Consider the following 22,127-nt stretch of genomic DNA (forward strand, 5'->3'; position numbering starts at 1 on the left):
TTACATATCCTAGTTAGAAATACTCATTTTTTAGATTTAATCCTATCCAGATCAACCTGATCTGTTTTGAAATACTGGACCCAGGACATACTTGATTATGATTGTGGTGGTATTTGAGTTTGGTGATCTATTCATGTGCCAGGTACCACACAGTGTAATGTGTGAAGTCACTGCCTCATCGAGTGAAAATATTTTATTGTCTTTACGGTGTTTTATCTTTTTTTGTGAATGTGAGTGTGAATTTCCATTCAGACCTCAGAAAATAGGACATCATTGTACGCTGAAAAAAATTGCATACTTGTGCAGAAACCCCAAAACCTGACAAAACAACAATAATGAATTTACAAAAAAAAAAAAAACAAATCTCCTCTAAGGCTCTACTAATAAAATACAGGTAACATTAATTTGAAAGCATGTCTCCTAATATTCCACTCTGATAGTAACCCATTACAAAAAGTCAGTATATATACAGTACATAGTGGTGCATGAAAAGAGACCAGAGGTGTGTGTGTGTGGTGTGTGTGTGTGTGTGCATGTGTGTTCGTCCATGCATCAGTGTAAATGGAGAACAAAGAAGTGATTGGGAGTTAATAATAAACACATGCATCCACTATGGCTTGTGTCTTTCTTTGCTATGTGTCACTGCAGGCCTCACTCATGCATCTCCAGTACTGGACTTTGGACCAAATTGAGTGTGAGGTTTTAAAATGACGCAACCAGTTAACACTAAACGTTGGCAGTTAATTCAATGGTGAAGGCTGGGGACCGACACCATACTACAGCAGAATTTCTCAAGTTGGAAAAAGAAATGTTTCTGACAAGGAGTGGAGAATTAAATGTTGTTGTTGTTAAAACCCTAGTTCCTTCTAGTCGATGAAGCAAATTTAGTTCAGTTTGTACATTTTTCTAATAGTAATGGTTACCTTTTGTTAATATCGATCCATTTTATGAGCCACTTATCCTCACCAGGGTGCCGGGGACTGCTGGAGCCTATCCCAGAAATTTTCAGGCAGGAGGCAGGGTACAACCTGAAATGCTCGCCAGCCAATGACAGGGCACAAACAACCATTTGCACACACAATCCTACTTAGGGGCAATTTAGAGTGTCCGATTAATGTTGCATGTTTTGGGGATGTGGGAGGAGAAAAGCCTGGAGAAAAGCCACACAGGCACAGGGAAAACATGCAAAATCCAGACATGTAGAGTTGGGATTTGAATGCAGGACCTCAGAACTGTGAGTGACGCTCGAACCAGTTGGTCCACCGTGCCGGCTTCCGGTGCATTTGTGAGTGAAATTCCCAGTTTTTCAGTATTGTTCTTTGACCAATAATTTTATTTGCGACTGATTCGAAGTTAATTTTGTGTGCAAATAAAATATATATACTTGTCGTGAATTTAAAATGAACAATATTTTATTTCTGTGATTAAGAAGGTTCTGTGAAAAAAACAAAGCTTTTTATGCGGGCCTATTTATTTATTTATTTATTTATTTATTTGGGGGAGGATTTGTTCAGAAAAAGGGTGTACAACGGCCGATTATTTTTTTTAACATTATTTTTATCCTTATCATGGTTCACTTGATTTATATTTGTACGACCTATCCACGAAATGCGTTTTGTCTTGGGTATTTTTTTGTTTTTTTTGGGGGTAGCAAAGGTTGTGGTCTGCTGCTGTAACTTTTTGTGGCACTATTTGGAGGCTGTGTGTAGACAATACTCGAAGACAAAATCTGGTCTCTAAAGAGTTTTTGTTTTCTCTGTTTGTCTCCTCCAGCCTGTCCGGCCCCCAGTTTGGTTGGCAGGCCCTGGCTAAAAACTTTGTTTGCTCTGGTTGATGGCCTCTCTGTGTTTGCTTTCTCCTTCACTGGAGCGACCAAGTCTCCGAGTCTGCGCTGCACTCAAGTGCTGGCACATTCGGGGTCATCGGCTCTGGGGTCTCGGCCCACCCAGAATGCTGAGTGCAGAGAGAGATAAACACCTCAAATGGTTCACTGCAAGGATGACAAGATTTTTTTTGCTTTTTTTTTTTTTGCAATCAAGCGTTAATGTAGTGTGGCTCACAGATCTACATTCAGATTACAAGTTGTTGTTTTTTTCTTCTTTAGTAGCTCACATTTGAGGTTTGAGGCAAGACATAATTACATTGTTGATAGGAGCTCTTAAATGGACTCATTTTAAATGAAAGATAATGAAAACTGGTTAAATGTGGGTGCACTATTTTCTGATGGCTTTCATTGAAATTGAAAGCAATATAGTAGTTGTTAAACATCAAAAGTGAGCACATTGTGTTGTATCTTATCTCATGCATTAAAAGAAATTGTGTTCAACGATGCCAAAGACAGTTTTCTATCACAGTATCTTGATTTTTAAGGAAGCAAGGTGAGGATACAGCAAAACCTTTCAGTGTGATGCAGTGTACTACCACAACACTGCGAGCGTGGAAATGTTTAACATTGCAAAATATGTGCATATGTTGAAAATTAAACCATAAAATGTCATAAGAGTAGAATTTATTTCGTTTTCGTTTATTTTTTTTTTTTTCGGTACTGATTTTGTGTAATATTGACACACAGCGATTGAATGGGGTTTAGGAGGAAGTGGCACACTAAATCCAGTAGATAGTGCCGTTTTTCTTTGTTGACATTAACTGTAATTATTACATTGCAAACTACATAATCAATATTATCCATCCATTTGCATATCCATATCCATCCAGCTGTCAACGGGCAGGAGCCTGGGTACACTCTGAACGGGTTGCGATCCAATCGCAGAGCACATCGAGACAGACAACAATCACAATCACAGCTAGAGGCAATTTAGAGCGTCCAATGAATGCTGCATGTTTTTGGGATAAGGGAGGAAATCGAAGTGCCCGGAGAAAACCCAAGCAGCCACGAGGAGAACATGCAAACTCCACACAGGCGGGTCCGCGATTGAACCCGGGACCTCAGAACTGTGAGACCAGCGCTTTCCAGCTGAGTCCGCTGTGCTGCCATAATCAAAATTAATCATGATAAAAAATAAATTAGCTTATGGGTACTTAGGATTTGAACTGAAGAATGCATCTTAGCAATGTGACCTCAGCAGGAAATTTGCTAGTGTGCAACATTTTTTGCTTTTTGTTTTTTTTTTTTGGAAGTAATAAAAACTAAATACATCATTCCACACTAGAAAAAAAAACCCTTTAAAATATTTTGATTTGGATATGTACATTGGGTATGGATGATTAAAAATGTGGTAAATTGACATTTACAGTGGCTGAAATAAGTATTTATCACCATTTTTCTCATGAAATATATTTCCTAAGGTGCTATTGACCTGAAAATTGCACCAGATGTTAGGAACAACCAAAGTAATGCATGCATACAAAAAAAAGAACAAATAACATCACAAATTACGTTATCCATCCATCCATGTTCTTGGCCGCTTATCCTCACAAGGGTCGCGGGGAGTGCTGGAGCCTATTTCAGGTGTCAACGGGCAGGAGACGAAGTACACTCTTAAATAGTTGCCAGCCAATCGCAGGGCACATCAAGACAAACAGCCACTCACAATCACACCTACGGGGCAATTTAGAGTGTCCAATTAATGTTGTATGTTTTTGGGGATGTGGGAGGAAACTGGAGTGCCCGGAGAAAACCCACGCAGGCACGGGGAGAACATGCAAACTACACACAGGCGGGGCCAGGTTCGTACCTTGGTCCTCAGAACTGTGGGGCCAACGCTTTACCAGCTGAGACACCGTGCCGCCACAAATTACATTATGTGTAATAAAAAAGAAATGATACAGGGAAACTGTATTGACCAACCCACTGGTATTCATTTAATACTTTGTACAAAAGCTTTTGTTTGTAATAACATCTTCAAGTGCCTCCTGTATGGAGAAACGCATCATATGCGTTGCTCGAGTGTGACTTTGGCGCATTCCTCCTCACAAATCTTTTATGGACCTTGAGTTTCAGTTCTTTCAATAGATTTTGAAATGAATCAAAGTCCAGTTATTGGCTGGACCATTCTAGCAGCGATATCTATATTTTTTTTCTTCTCTGAAACCAAGTGAGAGTTTCCTCGACAATGTATTTTGGATCATCTTGGCTTTCCATGCCTTTCTGCACTTCCCTTTCGCTATGTGTTCAATATGTCTTCGTTGTGTCATTTCACGTTTTAAATTCCTTATCTTGTTTCTTCTACTTACTTTGAATGAAGGGATTACTTGGGTTGTTCCCAACATCTAGTGACATTTTCAGGTCAATAGCGCCTTTGGAACTAGATTTGGTGAGAAAACTGGTGATGTATTAAATAGTTGTTTCAGCTGCGGTATAATTGTAATATCAGTTTACCAAATTTTTATCAGATCCAGTGGATGCACGTGCATATGTTTTTGTGCATTTTTGTGCATAATTAAAAGACATTTCCCTTCTCATCAATCAAAAATAATAGATGCACAAAAAAAACAGAACCACGCACTTGTGTAAATTGTAGTTGTCCTTAGATAAAATGTAAGTGCAGCCATAATAAATGTGGTAAATATGATTTGAAATATCAAATAGGTTTGTAAGATTGTTCTTTTGACTCAACTCAGATAACGGAACTTTTAAAACAGCTTTTGAATATGATTTTATTACAAAATCTTTCTTTAAGTATTCAAACATTTTGTTGAGTCATAGACATATTTTAAATGATACAGAGTATATTTTGAAGTTTTTTTCTGCCAGTATACCGTACAGTACTGGTTCCCACAATGCTGTTAATAAAACATTTTATTATAAAGGGATAAAAAATTACATGACTCAGCAAAAATGATTTCATCATACAAGTCCTCTCTTCTAGTTTTCCTATTTTTCAATGTTTTCAGCAAACAGTTGTATAGTAGGCATATTATCAGGAATAAAAAAAACATCAAAGATGATCTTTTTTCCTATTGCAGACTTATTTATTTATTTATTTATTTATTACCAGCGTTTCTTCACACGTATATTCCAAAAACATCAACGGTCAGTTAATTGAAGATCCAAAATTGTCTGGGCTGTGAGTGTGAATGGTTGTTTGTTCATGTGTGCCCTCCGATTGGGTGGCTGAATGGATGAGCTGGGGTTTTTTTTTTACAAATATGTTGGTGGTTAAATTGTCCTCCAATTGCGAAAGGACTGCAAAATAGTTTAGGTAAGATGTTTTGTATTTTTCACTTCCTCATGTTATTGCATATCATTTCCTTCAAGTATAGCAAATTCCCACATGTGTGAATCCAAGTTTGCAGTGGAAATTCTAAAACTGAAACCACTCGTTGTGCGAGGTCCTTCTGTATTCTAATTAAATGTGAATTAAGTGTTTACACTATACTCGAAATGTTCCAATATGGTACAAATGTTAGTTACAGGTCAGTTGTATTTAACTTTTTAGCACAATGCATTTGCATTCAAATTTCACATTCAAACATTGACAACAAATATTGTCATCACATTTTGATTGAAGGCAAACATAAACCACTACTTAAATACAATTTGTATTTTCCTATTTTAGGAATCCAACTTTTGCCTGTACTGTATTGTATGTAATGTTCATTTTTCATGGTTGTGCTTTTCGAGGTGGTCGTGGAAAAAGTTGGAGACCCACTTGTATACAGTATATGGGGGGAAAAGTGTTGAGTGGAGGAGTATTATTAGTTGAGAGCGCATAAGGAGGATCACATGAGAGGCCTCCTTCTTCTTTAGGGGGATGGGCAGCTAGGCCAGTGTGTGTGTGGCTTCAAGACTTTACTACCAGCAGCAGCAGCAGGAGCAGGAGCGGCAGCAGTACTACTGCAGTACTGCACTCTCCCCCACACACGCTAAAAAGTTTGCAGCGTGGAGCTCTTCAGCTCCCCGCGTGGAAGGAAAAAAATAAAGTTGGCTACGTCAACACGACCATTGGGCCGGTGAACTCATTTTATCGGAACTGAAAGCTACTCAATGGAAAGAGGTGGGGGGGGGGGGGCAACGGGGGAAGTCGTCACAGCAAGTGAAGCGCAGTGATTGAGCGCTTGTTGAAAAATGTGAGCGGAAGACTTTCGATATGAACGCAAACATTTGGATGTCGCCTCGGATCTTCCTGGCTTCGGGTTGGCTTCTGCGTGTTCGGGGATGTGTGCGAGCGCCGCCAAGGTTCTGCTGCTCTTGCCGCTGCTTCTCGCCGGCGCCCTGGCGCTGGGCTCCGAGCTGAGGGTTCGGGTCCGGCTCGCCGACGGGCTGGTGACCGAGGAGGTCCTGGAGGCGGACAGCGAGAAGGACTCCATATCGGTGGAGTTCAAGCAAGGAGACGGCACCCTCGTCACCTTTGTGGTCGACTTCAAACAGGTGAGAGATGAGCTGATTTCCCCTTCAGTTCGTTTCCTCCACTCTTGTGTTTTTGTGGTGTTTTGGAGCACAATATCGATGCCGGTGTGGTATTGATAAGGTAAAGTGAGCTTTTATCAACTTGTGCTCTTTTCTACAGAGGCCGACTCCACAAAGGGGCACAAGTTTACCACTCAATTGGCAATAATTGAACCCTGTGCCTCCGAACATCATGCATAGGTCAGAAAAAAACTACTTCAAATAGCAACGAGACTTGAGAGATCCCCAAAATTCTGAGTCTGTTTGGAATCGTCCCTTCAGCCTGAGTACAATGCGTTTTGAAAATCGGTTCAAAATAACCTTTTGCCACATTGTTCACAATGAATTGAGCTGGATGTCACTATATGTTGCTGCATGGCATACAGTAGATGAGCAATAATCCTTTTTTTTTTGTAAAATACTTACTAAACCAGTTAAGTGAAATCATATAATTGGCGGAAGCACACCTGATAATCGCTCACGGCGCACTGAATTAGGCAAATGGAAACCAAATTTATTTGATTGATAAGAGAGGTCAGAATGGAACAGTAGTCTCGTGGTTGACGTCTGCCTCACAGTTCTGAGGTTTCGAGTTCAAATCTTGTCTCTGGCAGCCCTTATGTTTACATATTGACCCTGTGGTTATGTGGGTTTTCTCTGGGTACTCCGTTTTCCTCACACATTCCAAAAATATACATGTTGAAATTTCCTGAAATCAAGCATCATCTGCGTTCTCCCCAATCTGGCAGATTGCCAACCCCTCAGGCTGATCTATAAATTGGAAGACAGCATAATTCATCTTATGTCCCGCTATGTAGAAATTGACACAAATATACACTATATGTCTAATGATTGTACTATGGCAACTGTTCAAAAAAAGTGCAGGCGTGTTCATGAGTTTTAAAAATGTCAAGGGTAAAAATTTGTACGTTTTGTACCAGTAAAGCTCCAGTGACACAGCATGACCTACGGACCTCAGTATTATTTACTCAGGTGTTTGACCACAAGCTCCAAAAACAAAGTATTCATTAACTTCCCCTTCCTTATCAATCAAGGCTGAAATCAGGCTTCCGCAATTGCCTCCATATATCAAAGCGCTTAGACCGTCATAAACATTGACATTGATTAAGACTTAACTTTCATTATTCAGTACAGTTTTTGGGGTATCTGACGAATGAATGCGAGATCCCCCCCCCCCCAAAAAAAAAAAAAATCATCCCGATAGTTATCAGAATGATAGTTATCACAGATCCTCACAATTGGCCATTCACATTCACACTCATGGTCAATTTAGAGTCTTCAGTCAACCAATGAAGCACGTTTTGGGGATGCGGGAGGAGGCCAGAGTACCAGGAGAAAACCTACCCAAGCATGGAAAGAACATGCAAACGCCAGACAGAGATTTTTCAAGAGCTATTCAAACCCAGATCTCCTGATTGTGAGACAGATGTGCTGACTGCTATTTTTACTCTCCTGGCAAGACCAAAACAAAACAATGGAAATGCACGTTTTTTTTTCTCAATAATCATTTGACTGCAATGCAACGGTATTTTTAAAGAACTGTAAAAGTGTTAACACATACCATCACAACATGCATTCACATTCAACTACTCATTACCTCCCAAATGCCTTATTGCTGCCTTCACAGTGACCCTAAGGCTACACTATAACAAGTACAGTTGTTGTTCTTTGTTGTCCCTCAACGTGCAAGCTACACTATTGTACTTCCTAACACTAATTACTGGATTCCAGTGTAGTAGTATGTACCTTTTCTTTGCCCCAAAAGTACAAATCTAAGTCTGCTCCCTCACTCTAAAAATCTATGGTGCAACAGGGGGTATTTTTTAGGGTAGCACCCTCAGCGTACATTAGTGTCCGTTTTTTCTGTGCAGGGAACATAACATGTGGTTTAACCAGTAGTGAGGGCACAATAGTCTTTTCTGAGAAGTTGTTGCCTAGCTTTAGTCTACATTTCAGAAAAATATGCCTAAAAGCCCCAACCCCCTTCAGCTAAGCAAAACTGATTTTCATTCATCTTTTTCTCAGAGGTCAAGACAGCTGCTCATACTTAGACGTGGGATGCCCCCCCACCTCTCCGCTCTCACCCCTTTCAATATCCTTAAACCCGAGGGCTCCCAACCCAGCGGTCATGATCGGAGACCATATTTAGCATTTTCCTAAAAGTAGGCCAGCAGATCCAGTGTCCCTTCACTGACCGACAATTGAATTTTGGAAAGACGATGCTGTTGTTTTGCTGTGGAAAATGACGACCAGGAGACATGTCAATTGCGGACGCTACAAGTCCAGAGCAGAAAGGGGAGTGTGCGGTTATGGTTGTGTGTGGTGGACGTGCTCCCAGTGCAAAAGCATGTCTATGTGTGTGTGATTGTTGCTGTCACACAGAAGCTGACAGCTTGGTGAGATGTGAAGGGGAGATTTACCAGGATTAAGTGGGCATGTCTGACCTTTTTGATCCAGTGCGTCTGCTTGGCTAACCAAAATGGCTAATTTGCAGTTTAGGAGAGTGAGAGAAGAGGCCATTGCCCCAATAATTGGTGACACCCCCCTCCCACTCTCCACTCCCCCTTTCTATGCAGCACGATAAAAGGACATACGCTGAACTTTTGAGCTGAGAGGCATTGCCAGGGTGTGCAGCGGGCCCCTTTTTGGTGCTCCCCCACTCATCCAGACACACATATGCTTTTGTTTATTTGTAATAGAACCTCTTAGATCACTGTAGTCTTCTGCTGCTTTATCTGTTCCAGTCCAAGGTCTCCCCCCCAACTCTTTTTTTAAACGCGGTCTTCCTGTTCCCGTCCCCCCATGTGTTTTTTATTCAGCTCCACTTGCACTATCTCCAAGATTTATGGAAAGTTGGATGAGCTGTCACTTCCAGCTGGCATGAATCTTTTGTGCATGTGGGAAGAACAGCATTTTAACACTGATGTTAAACACTTGCAGCATTACGCAAAACGGCTTGGCCATGATAAGCGAGTTGCATTTCAAGCAGGGGTAGTAAAAAGCCTTTTTTAACCTTTTTCACTGTGTTATCAGAATCAAGTTGGCGTTTGTTGGACTGAATATCTTCCTCTTTTATGACATTTTTGAAAAATGTTACGGGTATTTTCTTGGAAGAGCGCTACAAAGCAACGTTTCCACTGAGCGCCACTTCACTTTTATTCACAGAGGTGCAATTTGGAGCAATGAACGCTGACCTCACTTGCTAGTTGTGGAGGCTACGTAATGTCGGTCAACAGTTTGATTTGAGCTGAATTAATTTTTTTCCTCCCATCCATCTTGAAAGGAGACACGTTATAGAAATTTGACGTAAGTGCTACTATCCAAATAGTTGGGCCTCTTGAGTGCCTGCCCACCCATCAAGTGTGAAATTAAACAAATAAGGCCAAGTTGACATGAGGACATATTTTTGCTATCTTTGTAAAGTTATTTATTTATTTTTTTAAGAGCTCAGATGTTTCGTCCACACAGAGCCAGAGTTTTGGGTGCCTCTATTACGAGCACTTTTGAAACTGGTCCCAGAGTGGATGGATCTCAGAACGCTGCCCAAGCGTTTCCATGCTTGTAACATCTTAAAACGATGATTGACTACTTCCGGTTATCGCTTGACTGTGTGTGAATACAGTCCACAACAATCAGTGTATTGATGTACTTTATCTTGATGCTGATCTCCTGCTGCTTTAGTTCTGGAGCATTTCTTGGTGTCTTCACCAGGGCTTGGCCCCTGGTTGTCAATAAGATTCATTACTGGGTTTTCTACGAACCAGCACCAACTTTGACTTCCTGGGAGTAAAAGTTCCTATGGGCCATATTATCACACTTATTAGTTCAGGCTATCTTAAACAAAGAAGCCTGATGTTGTTCAATACTGACACCTCCTGAACTTGATGTAAAAAGGCTGGTATTTTAAGTATTTGTTATTTTGTTTTATATAATATAAACTTCAAATGTTTTTCCTAGGTTTAAAACCTAAACCTTAATCTCGTTGAGGCATTTGAGAACAGATTCACATCATTTGCAATGCCAACCTGGCTGCAGACAGTCCTTGAGGTGTAGAATATATTATATACAGGCACGTTAAATTCCCAATTAAAATGCATTTATCCAATTTTATTGAGATGCCCTACTTGAGTAGATTGTGCAACAGAAGCTTGCAGGTAGCTACAGTTTAGATATTTATCATCTTGAAAATACAATAGAAATGTGAGTGTGAAGCCTCACACAGTTCTACTATAAATTTGAGAACAATAAATCACATCTATAGTGAATGGGAGGCTTCTATTTTTTGAATGTGTTGGCATTTCTGCGATTAGTTTTTTCTTCATGAAAGTTTTTCAGCTTTAGAGAACAACCACTAACCTGCTTTTTATGGACCTTTTATTCATCATGTGATATGATGTGACATTTAAGTCATTGTACAGTTTGTATATCCATTTGCTCCTATTTTACTTTTTCTTACTCTGGTATCCGCGACCGAGTTGGTCTTGCAAACACATTACCTGTATAATTTTTTAATGTGATGATTGGTGTTTGGAAGTCTTTCTCTTCATTTTATTTTAATCCTCTTATTTCTAGCCTTGTGCAACGCGGCGTTCAGCAATGGCTGATCTGTGAATGGAAAAAGTGAACACTTAGAAGTCTACCAATCAATCAGTGTTGGTCAGCACACCCTGCCTCGAAAAAGTGTTGCAGGTAGCGCTCAGAAGACCTTGCGTGCTAGGATGAACGAAAAATTGAGAGGAGACCTTTTATACTGTGGTAGTTTTTTCCGATTTGGACACAGGGGGAATTCAAGTTATCAGGGTACCTCGGAAAGTTCATGCAAAGGTTCCCACGGTGGGAAAGCCCCCATTGTGTTGGTCTACCTTTCAAAGACCATACTGTAGATTGTTTTTGCATGGTTGGGGATAATTCCCATCTTAACCAATCAATGGAGTTGAAGTTTTTCAATATTATGCCAAACCATAACATTGCAGTAGGTACAGATGCCAAAAAAGTAGAAAGTCTGCTGCAATCATCTTCATTCGAGGTAAAGTTTTATTTTTTAGTTGAGCTGAAGGATAGAGATGGATCTGAAGCAGTCAATCAGTGTGAGGGTCAGCCTTCCTTTTTACAGGATTTTACAGAGCCTCTATTCCCAGATACATAGTTCAGACTACAGGTTTTGAGACCCCATTAGAGGCTATCACATATGTTTCCCAGATCAAGACCGACATATTTTGTTGTGAATGACAAAACTTCCAACATAATCCATGACCAATGAATTGGCCCTACAATATCCCTATGACGTGATTTGTCTGGCAACCAGTTCAGGGTGTACCCTGACTCCTGCCCAAAGATAGCTGGGTTGGGTTCCAGGACTCACGCGACCCTTGTGAGAATAAGTGACTCAGAAAATGAATGGATGGATGGATATCCCTGTGACGCCTAAACTTTCTGCCCCAACCCTACCCCCACCCACAATACAGTTTTGTGATCCATTTTTGTTGTCATCGCCATGGTAATAGGTGTAAGCAGTCTCATTTACTGGTGAGATGTTTTCTGATCCCGCATCTCCGAGTGGTTAATTTGACAAGACGGGGTATCAGAATACATGTCGTGTACTGTTGCCACTGGCTGACCAAGATATGGCAAGATTTTATGGCAAAAGTGTGAAAGACCAATTTTGCTCTGTAGTCTGATCCAGGCATAAGGCATGTGTACACATGTGGAAATGATGATGCAGTTGACCTCACTGAATGAGCGTGGGTAAACCTTTGAAAGATTGCTCTTGAGATCTCTGGCTCTAAGACTTAATCACCCTTTGTTGATAACTTTATCCCAGATGTTTAGTGTTCTATAGAGACGGATTGCACCATTTTAACCTCAAGCACATTTGAGTACGTATTTAAAAGTTCAACTACATTGAACTCAAGAGAGGTGACATGCTTTTCCTTTTATTTTCTTTTTTGTGCCTTTAGAGCCTCCGTTGACATTTGTGGAAATGGCAAATTGTTGGCCATATATGTATAAGACACTTAAACCAGCCACTGCTTACATGACATTTGCTCATTCAGAATTTCAAATGATCATCGTCATTCTAGAAAAGCAACGAATTTCAATGAGTCTAAAAAGAATATTTCCGGTTGCTGGCTTTTATGAAGTAGTTGAACTTTTTCTCAATTTATCCATCCATCCACCTTCTACCACTTCTTCGAGGTCGGGTCGTGAGGACGGTAGCTTTAGCAGGGACGTCGAGACTTCCCTCTTCCTAGCCACTTCAACCAGCTCTTACGGGGGGATCCCGAGGTGTTCCCAGGCTGTCTGAAAGACATAGTCTCTCCAGCGTATCTTGGGTTGTCCCCTGGATCTCTTTCGTGCCCAGAGACGTGCCCGAAACACCCAACTAGGGAGACATCTGAATCAGATGCCCTAGCCAACTCATCTGGCTTCTCTCAATGTGAAGGAGCAGCGGCTCTACTGTGATCCCTTCTAGGATGATCAAGCTTCGCACCCTATAGCTAAGACAGAGCCTGGACACCCTGCGGAGGAAACTAATTTTGGCCGCTTGTAACCTTTTCCTGATTTGTAATGGCTTGAATCTCTCTTGCATTGCTTTTGAGTTATTTTCACAAAGACAAGAAAAACATCAGGAATGACAAAACTGCAAGATAGTCAGATACAGCAGAAAGGTGGAACTTCTGATGATTCGTCAGACCGCTGCAGACTAATGCTAACTGGTGGTGAGGAGTATGTACTTCTCAAATTATACCGTAAAAGTGAACTCCAATTGGAATGACATTTGGTATATCTCTCTTTTGACTTGAGTAAGACAACAATTTTTTCAATCATCATTTTAAGATATATATATATTTTTACAAAATATAATTTCAACATGGGCTGGCATTGTTTTATTGTCACAGTGCATTGTGGCTAGTGACATGAAATGGGTATGTGCCGGACGGCCAGAGTTTTTAGCAGTAGCCACAGTAGCTGAAAGCTGTTCAGCCATTTCAGTTTGAGCGGAGTGTGATGAGGAAAATAAGGAGAGAGAGTAAGAAGCAAGAAATGAGAATGAAAATAATAGATGTGAAGAAACTCAAGTAGGTAACTTTTTGTGGTTTATTTATAGCTAATGTTTGTCAATGCCAACTGAGAGAGTATCTGTTGTAAAGAGCTGTTTCATTTCTGACGCTGCCCTTGCTTCTTGTTTGTTTTTACCTGATGTTATGAATGTATTCAGTAATAACTGCGATAAAGTTATATGCATACCTATTTTATTATTTTTCACTCCATACTCAGTGTCCGGTTGCGATGGTTTGCTTACAACAGCTGCTGCTGCTGCTTCTGCTAGAATTGGGTGATAAAGGTATGCGGTCAGCGCCTCCTGTCTTTCTCATCTTTTTGCTTGGCTTTTGCTTGTCACACGTGGCTCTTTCGGCTCCTTGTGAGGACAGATAGTCGGCACTACATTGGATTTAAGCTTAAGGTGTCAAATATACCCAGACACACCAATGAGCGCACTCATGAACTGAGGGCAATCAAAGGCATCAAACAACCATGGATCTTTTGGCAGCTCAACTTTTCCGGCCACATCTTTCCACTGTTTCCTCAACTTGAACTTTTTAGGAAACCTATGAATGCTTACCTCTTTTTTTTGAATTGCATCCTGATTGGAAACTGCATCCCAAAAACAGTTCAGTATGGAATTTTTCACTCTTTTTACTGACAATAAACCATGTCAAACTCATTCTAGCTCAGGGGCTACATGAAGGAAAATCTATTATTAAGAGGGCCAGACCACTAAATCATGGCCTGTATATACCAAGTTGTATACTTTATGACTTATAAAAGGCTTCTGGATCAGATGAAATGACCAGTTTGGATGACCACCATCATGATGTTATCCCCATACAGTGATCCATCCAAAAATCACAGACCTCCATTTGCAGATTGCACTTTCTCGCTGAACTTTGTCACAATACCCGTTTTTTTTTCCAATCGTTGAGTGCGCACCACCTGTAGCCAGGCTGACAGTGCTTTTATTGAAAAAGTGCTGCTCATTTTTGTGTCCATGTCATTGTTTTATACTTTACAAAATTATCTCGTGGGGCAGATTAAACCAGTTTACTGCTAAATACAGTGTGTGGGCCACACTTTTGACATCCCTGCAATAAACATTTTTACTAAATGGCTAGCTTAACTCTGCAGAGAGGACCGATGTAACAATTTTACAATAGCCATTATACGTCGTCATTCCCAGAATTCTTTGGTGCAATAAACATGGCGGCAACTGTGGATCACATAATGGTCTAAACAAAACTTTTTTTTTTACTCATAATATATATATATATATATATATATATATAATAATTTATAAATCTTTACCACTATATTTCAGTAATACAGGTAAGTACTGTAGTTATAAAATTAGATGTATTTGTAACTTCAGTTAGAGTTTACTTTAAGTATCAGTGGCTAGTATCTGCAGCCTTTACAGGTACCCCTACCTTGGTCCAATACTTGCCCAATCCTAGTAAAAATGATCTGGCATCACGACACAGATTTTAGGCTCTATTAACCTGACATATACAGTACCTTTCAGGCAGGTGCAGTAGGAGCCACGTCATCCTTTTTGAAGAATAGTGTAGATACTTTAAATTTAAATACGGATGACAACAGTAAACGCAAAGGTAAATTATGGTCGGCAAAATGAAGATTAAACTCTGCTCTGGTGGGGATGGAGTTTACTGACTTGGGAGTTGTGGCGTTAGGCTGTCCGGCAATACAGAATATTTCAGGCCCCTTCTACTACTATACCATTCGTACCTCGGTGTTGTTCGGCATGTCAACGAAAGAATAAAGCAACTGACCGATGGCATAATCACTTCACTCGTCCTGCCAGTTTTATTTAAACACTAAAATGCCTTGTCTTACAGGGTACATTTTAGTAAAATTAAAAATGTAAAATCCAGAAGATTAAGTCTCTTTATTTGTGCAGGTGTGGTCAGCCAAGGTAGCAACAGGTGTATGAAGGCAGTAATGTTTTTTTAAATCTTTTTTGAACTTATTAAGTATTTCATACTACCAAACAAAGGAACCTGCCTTGTTTTTTCTGATTATGTACAAAACGTTATGGATACGTCTATCTTGCTGTAATAATGAATTTGGTACAATGGACACTAAAGCACATTGTGCATAGGGAAATGCACGTTGTACATCTTAGACTGGCTCCCTGGTTAATCCATGACACATTTTTGGCTGATGTCTCTTCTTAGCTTTTCCCGTCCTGTGACTCTTGTTAACAGTATTCTATCCCCCCCTCTGGCTGCTGTTTTTTTTTTTTTCATTTTTTTTTTCTTCAATTGGTGAGAAATGCTGCTGCTTGCCAGTGATGCAGTCTAAGCTTTTTCCCATGAAAGTCCCTTCACCACACCTTGGCTCTCACTGTGAGTGCTGAGAAACCAATGCAATTTGTCATTTGCACAAACTTTTTTTTTTAACAAGCAAACTGGCTCTGTTCCAGGAAATATTGATTCCAACACTACCGTGGGATGAAATCTACCCTATAACTGGTAGCAGCTCATTACTCTGGATGGCTGAATTCAGTCATGTAATCACATTCATGCTGTTCAAATAAGTCATCCTGGACCTCAGCCCTGAATACAGTGATACCTAAAAATTCCCAAAAATTGTGAACTGACCCCAAAAAAATAATCGTTGGAAATTTAGGCTCGGAGTTGACTGTTAGTTGGGATCGGTATCATTAAGATTTTAACAATCCTACTACTTTTAACAGTTCTGAACAGTGGTGAAAATGAAAACATTGGTGTAGAACTGCTGGAACACACAGCAGTAAAGGGAAGTACCGGTGGTCTCGCGTTTAGAGGCAGTCGAAAATGGTGCATTTCTTCACTTGAAGCTAAAAATCTTTTGTTAAAGGTTGCTTGCATCCCTCCAGATGTAAATGATTGATTGCACGTGTGGCAACATGCATTGTCACCATCAATCCTTAAAAATCCAACCACATTTTTCACCCTCATTTCTCTGCATCGTGATTGTTAATAGGGCTGAGAATCACGAACTGCTTGGAACCAGTTCATCTGGAATCATAAAATTTTAAACTGTTTGGTTCCAAGTTCTGTCACGCTGGACGACTGGTTAGAGCATCTGCCTCACTGTTCTGAGGACCGGGGTTCACATCCCGTCCCTGCCTGTATGGAGTTTGCATGTTCTTGCTGTGCCAGCATTGTTTTTTTCTCCTGCCACTGCGGTTTCCTCCCACATCCCCAAAACATTAGTTGAGGACACTAAATTGCCCTTTAGTGTGATTGCGAGTGCAAATGCTTGTTTCTGTGTGTCTTGCGTTTGGCTGGCAAGAAGTTCAGGGTGTACTTCGCATCTTGCCCGGAGATAGCTGGGATAGGCTCCAGCACTCCCGCAACCCTTGTGAAGATAAGCGGCTAAGAAACTGGATGGATGACCCCTCCGTACAGGGCACTTAACCACGCCTCCTGAAGTCACGTCATCCCACTGTTGCTAACCTCAGACAATCATTAGACAAAATGGTGTTGTAAGAAGAAAAGTCGAGAGCGAAATTGTCCGATTTACCATCTGATTTTTCACTCGCATTCTTACCGAATAGTGAAATATTGTTGAAGAGCAGACAGCAGGGCTTCAAGTATTTCAGCGAGGGGTATTTCAATGGTATTTCCATGCATATCGACGGAGAAACCATTGATATTAGCGGGAGATCTTTCCCGAGTCAGAGGAAGACCGAGAATCCACATAATATAATATATTATAACCCAAAGACGAATTCGTCATTGACATTTTCCTATTTTCGTGTTACCTATCACACTTGTGTGCAGAATCTGTATGTGTATCTGTATAGCCGTTTGTGAACCACCGTATGAAGGAAAAGAAGAAGGCGAGGCTTGATTTACGAGTTGTTTCTCTCGTTTTCTTTGTGTAACGTCACGCGCTCCCCTCAATAATTATTCTTGAATTAGTGCCGAACCTACGTAAGTCCCGACTGAGTACGACAATCACTCCTTTAGTGTCCTCAAACATCCTTCTTTCAGTCTTGGTGTCTCAGTGCACGTCGAAGGCTTTTAGGACTCGCTAGTCCAGTTTAGCTTAGCTCGCTAGCCGCCAACAAAGAGACACGTTTGTGCAGTCAGGTCCTCGCAAAGTATCGCTCAAAACAGATCAAGTGTGTCAATCATTCACATGTAGCTATGTTATGCAAGCGAAGAACTGCTAATTCATTTATATGAGACATTTATTGAAAATCCAAAATAGGGCTTACCTTTGTACAAACATATCTGTTCCGGTTGATTTTAGATGGATTCAGTTGATCATGCGGTCTTCCACAAAGTTTGGTCCATCAAAGACATTTTTCGTACTCGGTCTTCGGTTTTGGAAAGGGTACAAATTGAACTCCACCAACTAGCCTATCAGGATACCTGTCGTCACTATTACAAAGGCCGTGACTACACCTCTTAACATATCTGTTGTTTAGGATCCCTAAGATGTGATAAAACGCAAACAAAAGCTCTACTGAACCATGTGACTTTGTCTGAGGTAATGGCGGACGACAACAAGGGGCGTGGTTTAAGCACATCTCTGTCCTCTGATTGGTCAGCGACGCGGCCTACGCAATTTCTATAGAGGGGTGAATTTCAATGGGCAGTTCTCTGACCCTGAAGAAGAGTGTGGCAAAAAATGTTGGGGAACAAAGGTGTGTCATAACGTTGTTAAAATGAATGACCAGTTGTCTCATTTGGAATAAGATTGTATTATGCAAAAGCTTTCATGATGTGTAGCATCTTCCGCCCGCTCCGAGCCTAGGCCTACACTGCATGGAGCTTTAGCGAAGTCCACTCTGTCAATTGAGTGAGTGAAACATGAAAATATGTTTCTGCCAACATTGAGATTGTTGGTTGCACTTTTGCGCTGTTGGTTTTCGGCATTATTTTAGTCTTCAAACCAATTGCTTCTTCATTGCGTACGGACCCAGTACACTTTTGGACCTTTTTGCTCCAGTTGTATAATAAGTGGTTTTCCTTTTGCATTCGGAGGGATTTTTATTCTCAAATTCCCTGATTTCTGGAATGGTTTTTGATGGGGAGTGTAACCTGTGTCGCGGTTGAGCACTCCATCCTGGACTTCTGAGGGGCGCACACCTGTGTTTAGTCGTCTCACGCTGTTGATTTCCTGCTGGTAACATTTTCGTATACATCAAAAGCAGAGTTTCTAGGAACATCAGGAGAGGAGAGTCCGCAGCATATAATGCTGACTATGCTCACATTGTGAGCTGTGGAATCTGAGGTTACATCCAAGTATATAACGCGTGCTAAGTTGCCCGCGGGAGCTAGCTGACAGTTTGAAGCCATTTCATTCTCCTGGCTCCCACACAGTCGCACGCACACAACTTGTCAAAATACAGGCAGTATTTGGCTCACTGTCAGCTTTTTGGGTACTGCCTTTTTTTTAAACTACTGTTACTAATATATATCATATATCATGCTACTTTTGATGTCAAAATACCTTGGTACAGAACTGGTTTCAGTACAAGAACAATAATACCCTTGTACATCCATCTTTCATTTTTCATGGATGTTAAAATGAATAAATAGAGGCCTTGAAAGCTGCTCAAGGACCTTTTTGAATACTGTGCAACATCTGAATTTGATATCTGAAAAGATAAATCAAAGTGCTTTAACCAAGCCCCTCAGGTTCTCCTTCCACTTAGCTGCTTTTTGTTGCTTGTTGACTTGAAAGAAGAAAAAAAAAACCTATCTCCCCTTCGAGTACCACATGGGGCCCCCCTTGCCCTCTCGTGGCCCCTCGATCGCTAGTGATGTCTTTATCCTTCATCCTCCTCCCATCAGCAGACCAGATGTTCCTCTGTAATGTTGCAGATAAAGAAAAATCATTGGAGAAAGACCAATTTTGATGCACCTGTTTCGTCTCCCACCCACCCATTCTGTGATCGCAAGTACTCATTATGGTGCCTGACGAGAGTCCTAATCAATTGGCAACAACAAAATGGACAACAAAAATAATTTTAACCTACCAGGCTTCCCGCTAAAATTCCGAGATTTGTTTAGGTTTTTAGGCTCATTTGTGTTCCAACTGCATGAGCAGTGTGGGAAAAAAAACCCATTTAATAGAGTCGTAAATATACAACAACAGGGAATGATATTGGGAAAAAATTAAGATAATGTATTGTAAAATAAAACTGACTCTTATTGTGGTCACCCTTATCTTCTAAAGTGTGTTGCAACAGGATATGAAAGCAGCACGACACCATAGACTGAATGGGACAGCAGCCATCTCCCTTGTTTATTCCTTATCTATCTACTTCATTTCCTTTCCTGTTAGCTGTCTCATTTCCTGAATGCAATTTTCCCACAAACTAATCTATTAGTGTGATTATTTGCATTCTGTGTGGCAGTAAATTTTTTCTTTTCAAAGGTTATCTTCCAGAGTTGACAATAGGAAAGCCGTAGGGGTGAGCGCCTCTCTTTTTTCGTATTGTTTTTAATGTCATTCATGTCTATTTTTTTTCTATTGGCTTTGCTCTTTGGACAGCCAGGTGTGACCAAGCCCGAATGTGACGCCGCATTCCTGCCGTCAGAGCCTCTGTAATTAGCTTCAAGTCTGGTATTTTCTTCGCAGCCTTTTCTCCTGCTTCTTTTGTATTCCCTTCCACCCATTTGTCTCCCGACATGATCTTTAATCCCTGCCCAGCACCTGAGTTCTTGTTTTGAGCGTCCCTTTGTGCACACCAAGGCAAACATCCTCCCCCATCACCAAACATCTCAAATTGTGTGTTGTTTTTAAAGGGCAATCTGAGACTTTTTGTTGGTTGACAAGGGTCTTGGGTAAACAAGTGATCATGTAAGGTTTCTACAAACAGAAGCCAAAAGGCTGCTACTGAAAGGCTTTATGATCCTAAACCAGCATGATCTTGCATTTCAGTTGCTGACTTTGTAGCTTCCTGTAAAAGTTGTTTGTTGTTTTTAGATCATAGTTTGATAGATGATTATCTGCCTTCTCACCTTTTATAATACTAGGGGCAGTCCATTTTCTTGTACTTTAGGAAACGGCAAAGAACGCTCATTGAATGCATCGGTTGCAAGAAGGATTTTATTCAAGAGGGGACGATGGGTCGCAAGGGTGGCATCACTGGAGCAAATTGGAGACTGTGTAGTCTAACACTGCAATGCTACAGTACAGAAACAAAAAGCACAGTACAAAGTATAGAAAAGTGATCCATTGTATCTTGTCTCAAATGTTGCACTGAAAACGCTGATTAACCAAAGAATGACAGGCACTGGTTTATGTCAACCTTTTTGTCTCTGCTTGGCACGTTTGGAAACCTGGGAGATCAAGCATTAGAAAAAGCACCTGGTATTACCGTAACTAGGAGGTATAAATATAAATTGAATCCCTTCACGGTGGTATATGGTATATTTTGCTATCATATTAAGAGCAAAAAATTATGAGGAAAGTACAGTGGTACCTCTACTTACAAAATTAATCTGTTCCGGAAATCGTTTCGTAATTTGAATCTTTTGTAAATGGAAATGCATTTTACATGTAAATAGCCTAATCTGTTCTGAATCCGTGCTCCTGAACCAACTCGTCAAAGTCCTTCTCAGCATTTCCCAGTGAAACAATTTCCTCAACTGCAGGTTCAACCTCCACTTTGATCCTCTCAAAATCCCATGGGACAACAGCATGAGGACACATGCATGCATGCCTTTTTCATATTTCTTGATGATTTCTTGTTTTTGTTCTGATCGACAAAATAAGTCTTCTTCTCAATGGCTCTGGCTATCAATTTCCTGGGGCCCATGATGAAAAAAGATGAATAAATCCGGGAATAAGTTTTACAGTACAAGTATGCGTGAGTGTATGACAATGGATTCGGTGACGAAGATACAGGATGTGCGTCACTGGAAAAGATGTCTCTCCTAGCCAACGTGATGCCAGGAAGATGCTCCGGCAATAGCCAATGGGAGAGCAGCTCTATCGTGCCGCTTTCAAACCAATATACAATACAGAATGTTTACATCAGGTGCTATCCAGCTCCATTTTTTTCCCCTTTTGTATCTAGAATTTCTTTTAGTAAAGATGTTCATAAGTAGAGGTACGACTGTATTGTTAAATAAGTCATGTAGTCTCTTTGCATAGGAAAATTTATATAAATTTAGGATTCTTAGCAACTTAGTTTTGCACTTTCCATTAAAACTGTTTGACGTGGATGCATCTTTTTTTGTGTTTTTACAAGCTCCATGGTGATGTGCTTATGGCCATTTTTACACATATGACATCAAGTGTTATAAGCGATGAGCTTTCATTCATTGATCACGTGATTGAAATAAACATTCCTTGCATGGCCAATTAGCCACAAAGCTGCCCCATTATCCAGAGTGTGGCATCACCACTCCTTCGGGATCATCCACCAGCCTTATCAGGATTCCCGGTCTTAAAGAAAGGATTGGAGAACGTGAGCTGTGAATGTTTTGGTCAGCTACTGGCCCACTGTTTTTGTTGTATGCATGCGTGTTCATGCATGTGTATATTTTAAATAGCCATCCAAAAAGTGAGCTATAACATTGTTAGGGCCCTCAAACATTGTCACATTGAATTATTTGTTTTGACATTCAGCCTCGCTGGGTTACGACGACAGTGGCTGAGAATATTCTCTCCAAATGGCACCCTGAGAGGCTCTGAATAGGCTTTTTGTGCGCCTCTTAAATAATCC

At 40.6% G+C, this 22,127-nt stretch overlaps 1 protein-coding gene across 1 annotated transcript in view; it reads left to right on the forward strand.

Moving 5' to 3' along the window:
- The first annotated feature begins 5,754 nt into the window (after positions 1-5,754).
- LOC133504681 (out at first protein homolog) overlaps positions 5,755-22,127 on the forward strand; it is a 29,120-nt gene continuing 12,747 nt past the window's right edge. Inside the window, exon 1 of the mRNA XM_061827193.1 lies at positions 5,755-6,331. Coding sequence (XP_061683177.1) covers positions 6,119-6,331 — 213 coding nt within the window. The 5' untranslated portion in view covers positions 5,755-6,118. The remainder of the gene's footprint in view (positions 6,332-22,127) is intronic.

This window comes from Syngnathoides biaculeatus, chromosome 8 (genome assembly GCF_019802595.1).
Source record: "Syngnathoides biaculeatus isolate LvHL_M chromosome 8, ASM1980259v1, whole genome shotgun sequence".
In the NCBI taxonomy this organism is placed as follows: Eukaryota; Metazoa; Chordata; class Actinopteri; order Syngnathiformes; family Syngnathidae; genus Syngnathoides; species Syngnathoides biaculeatus.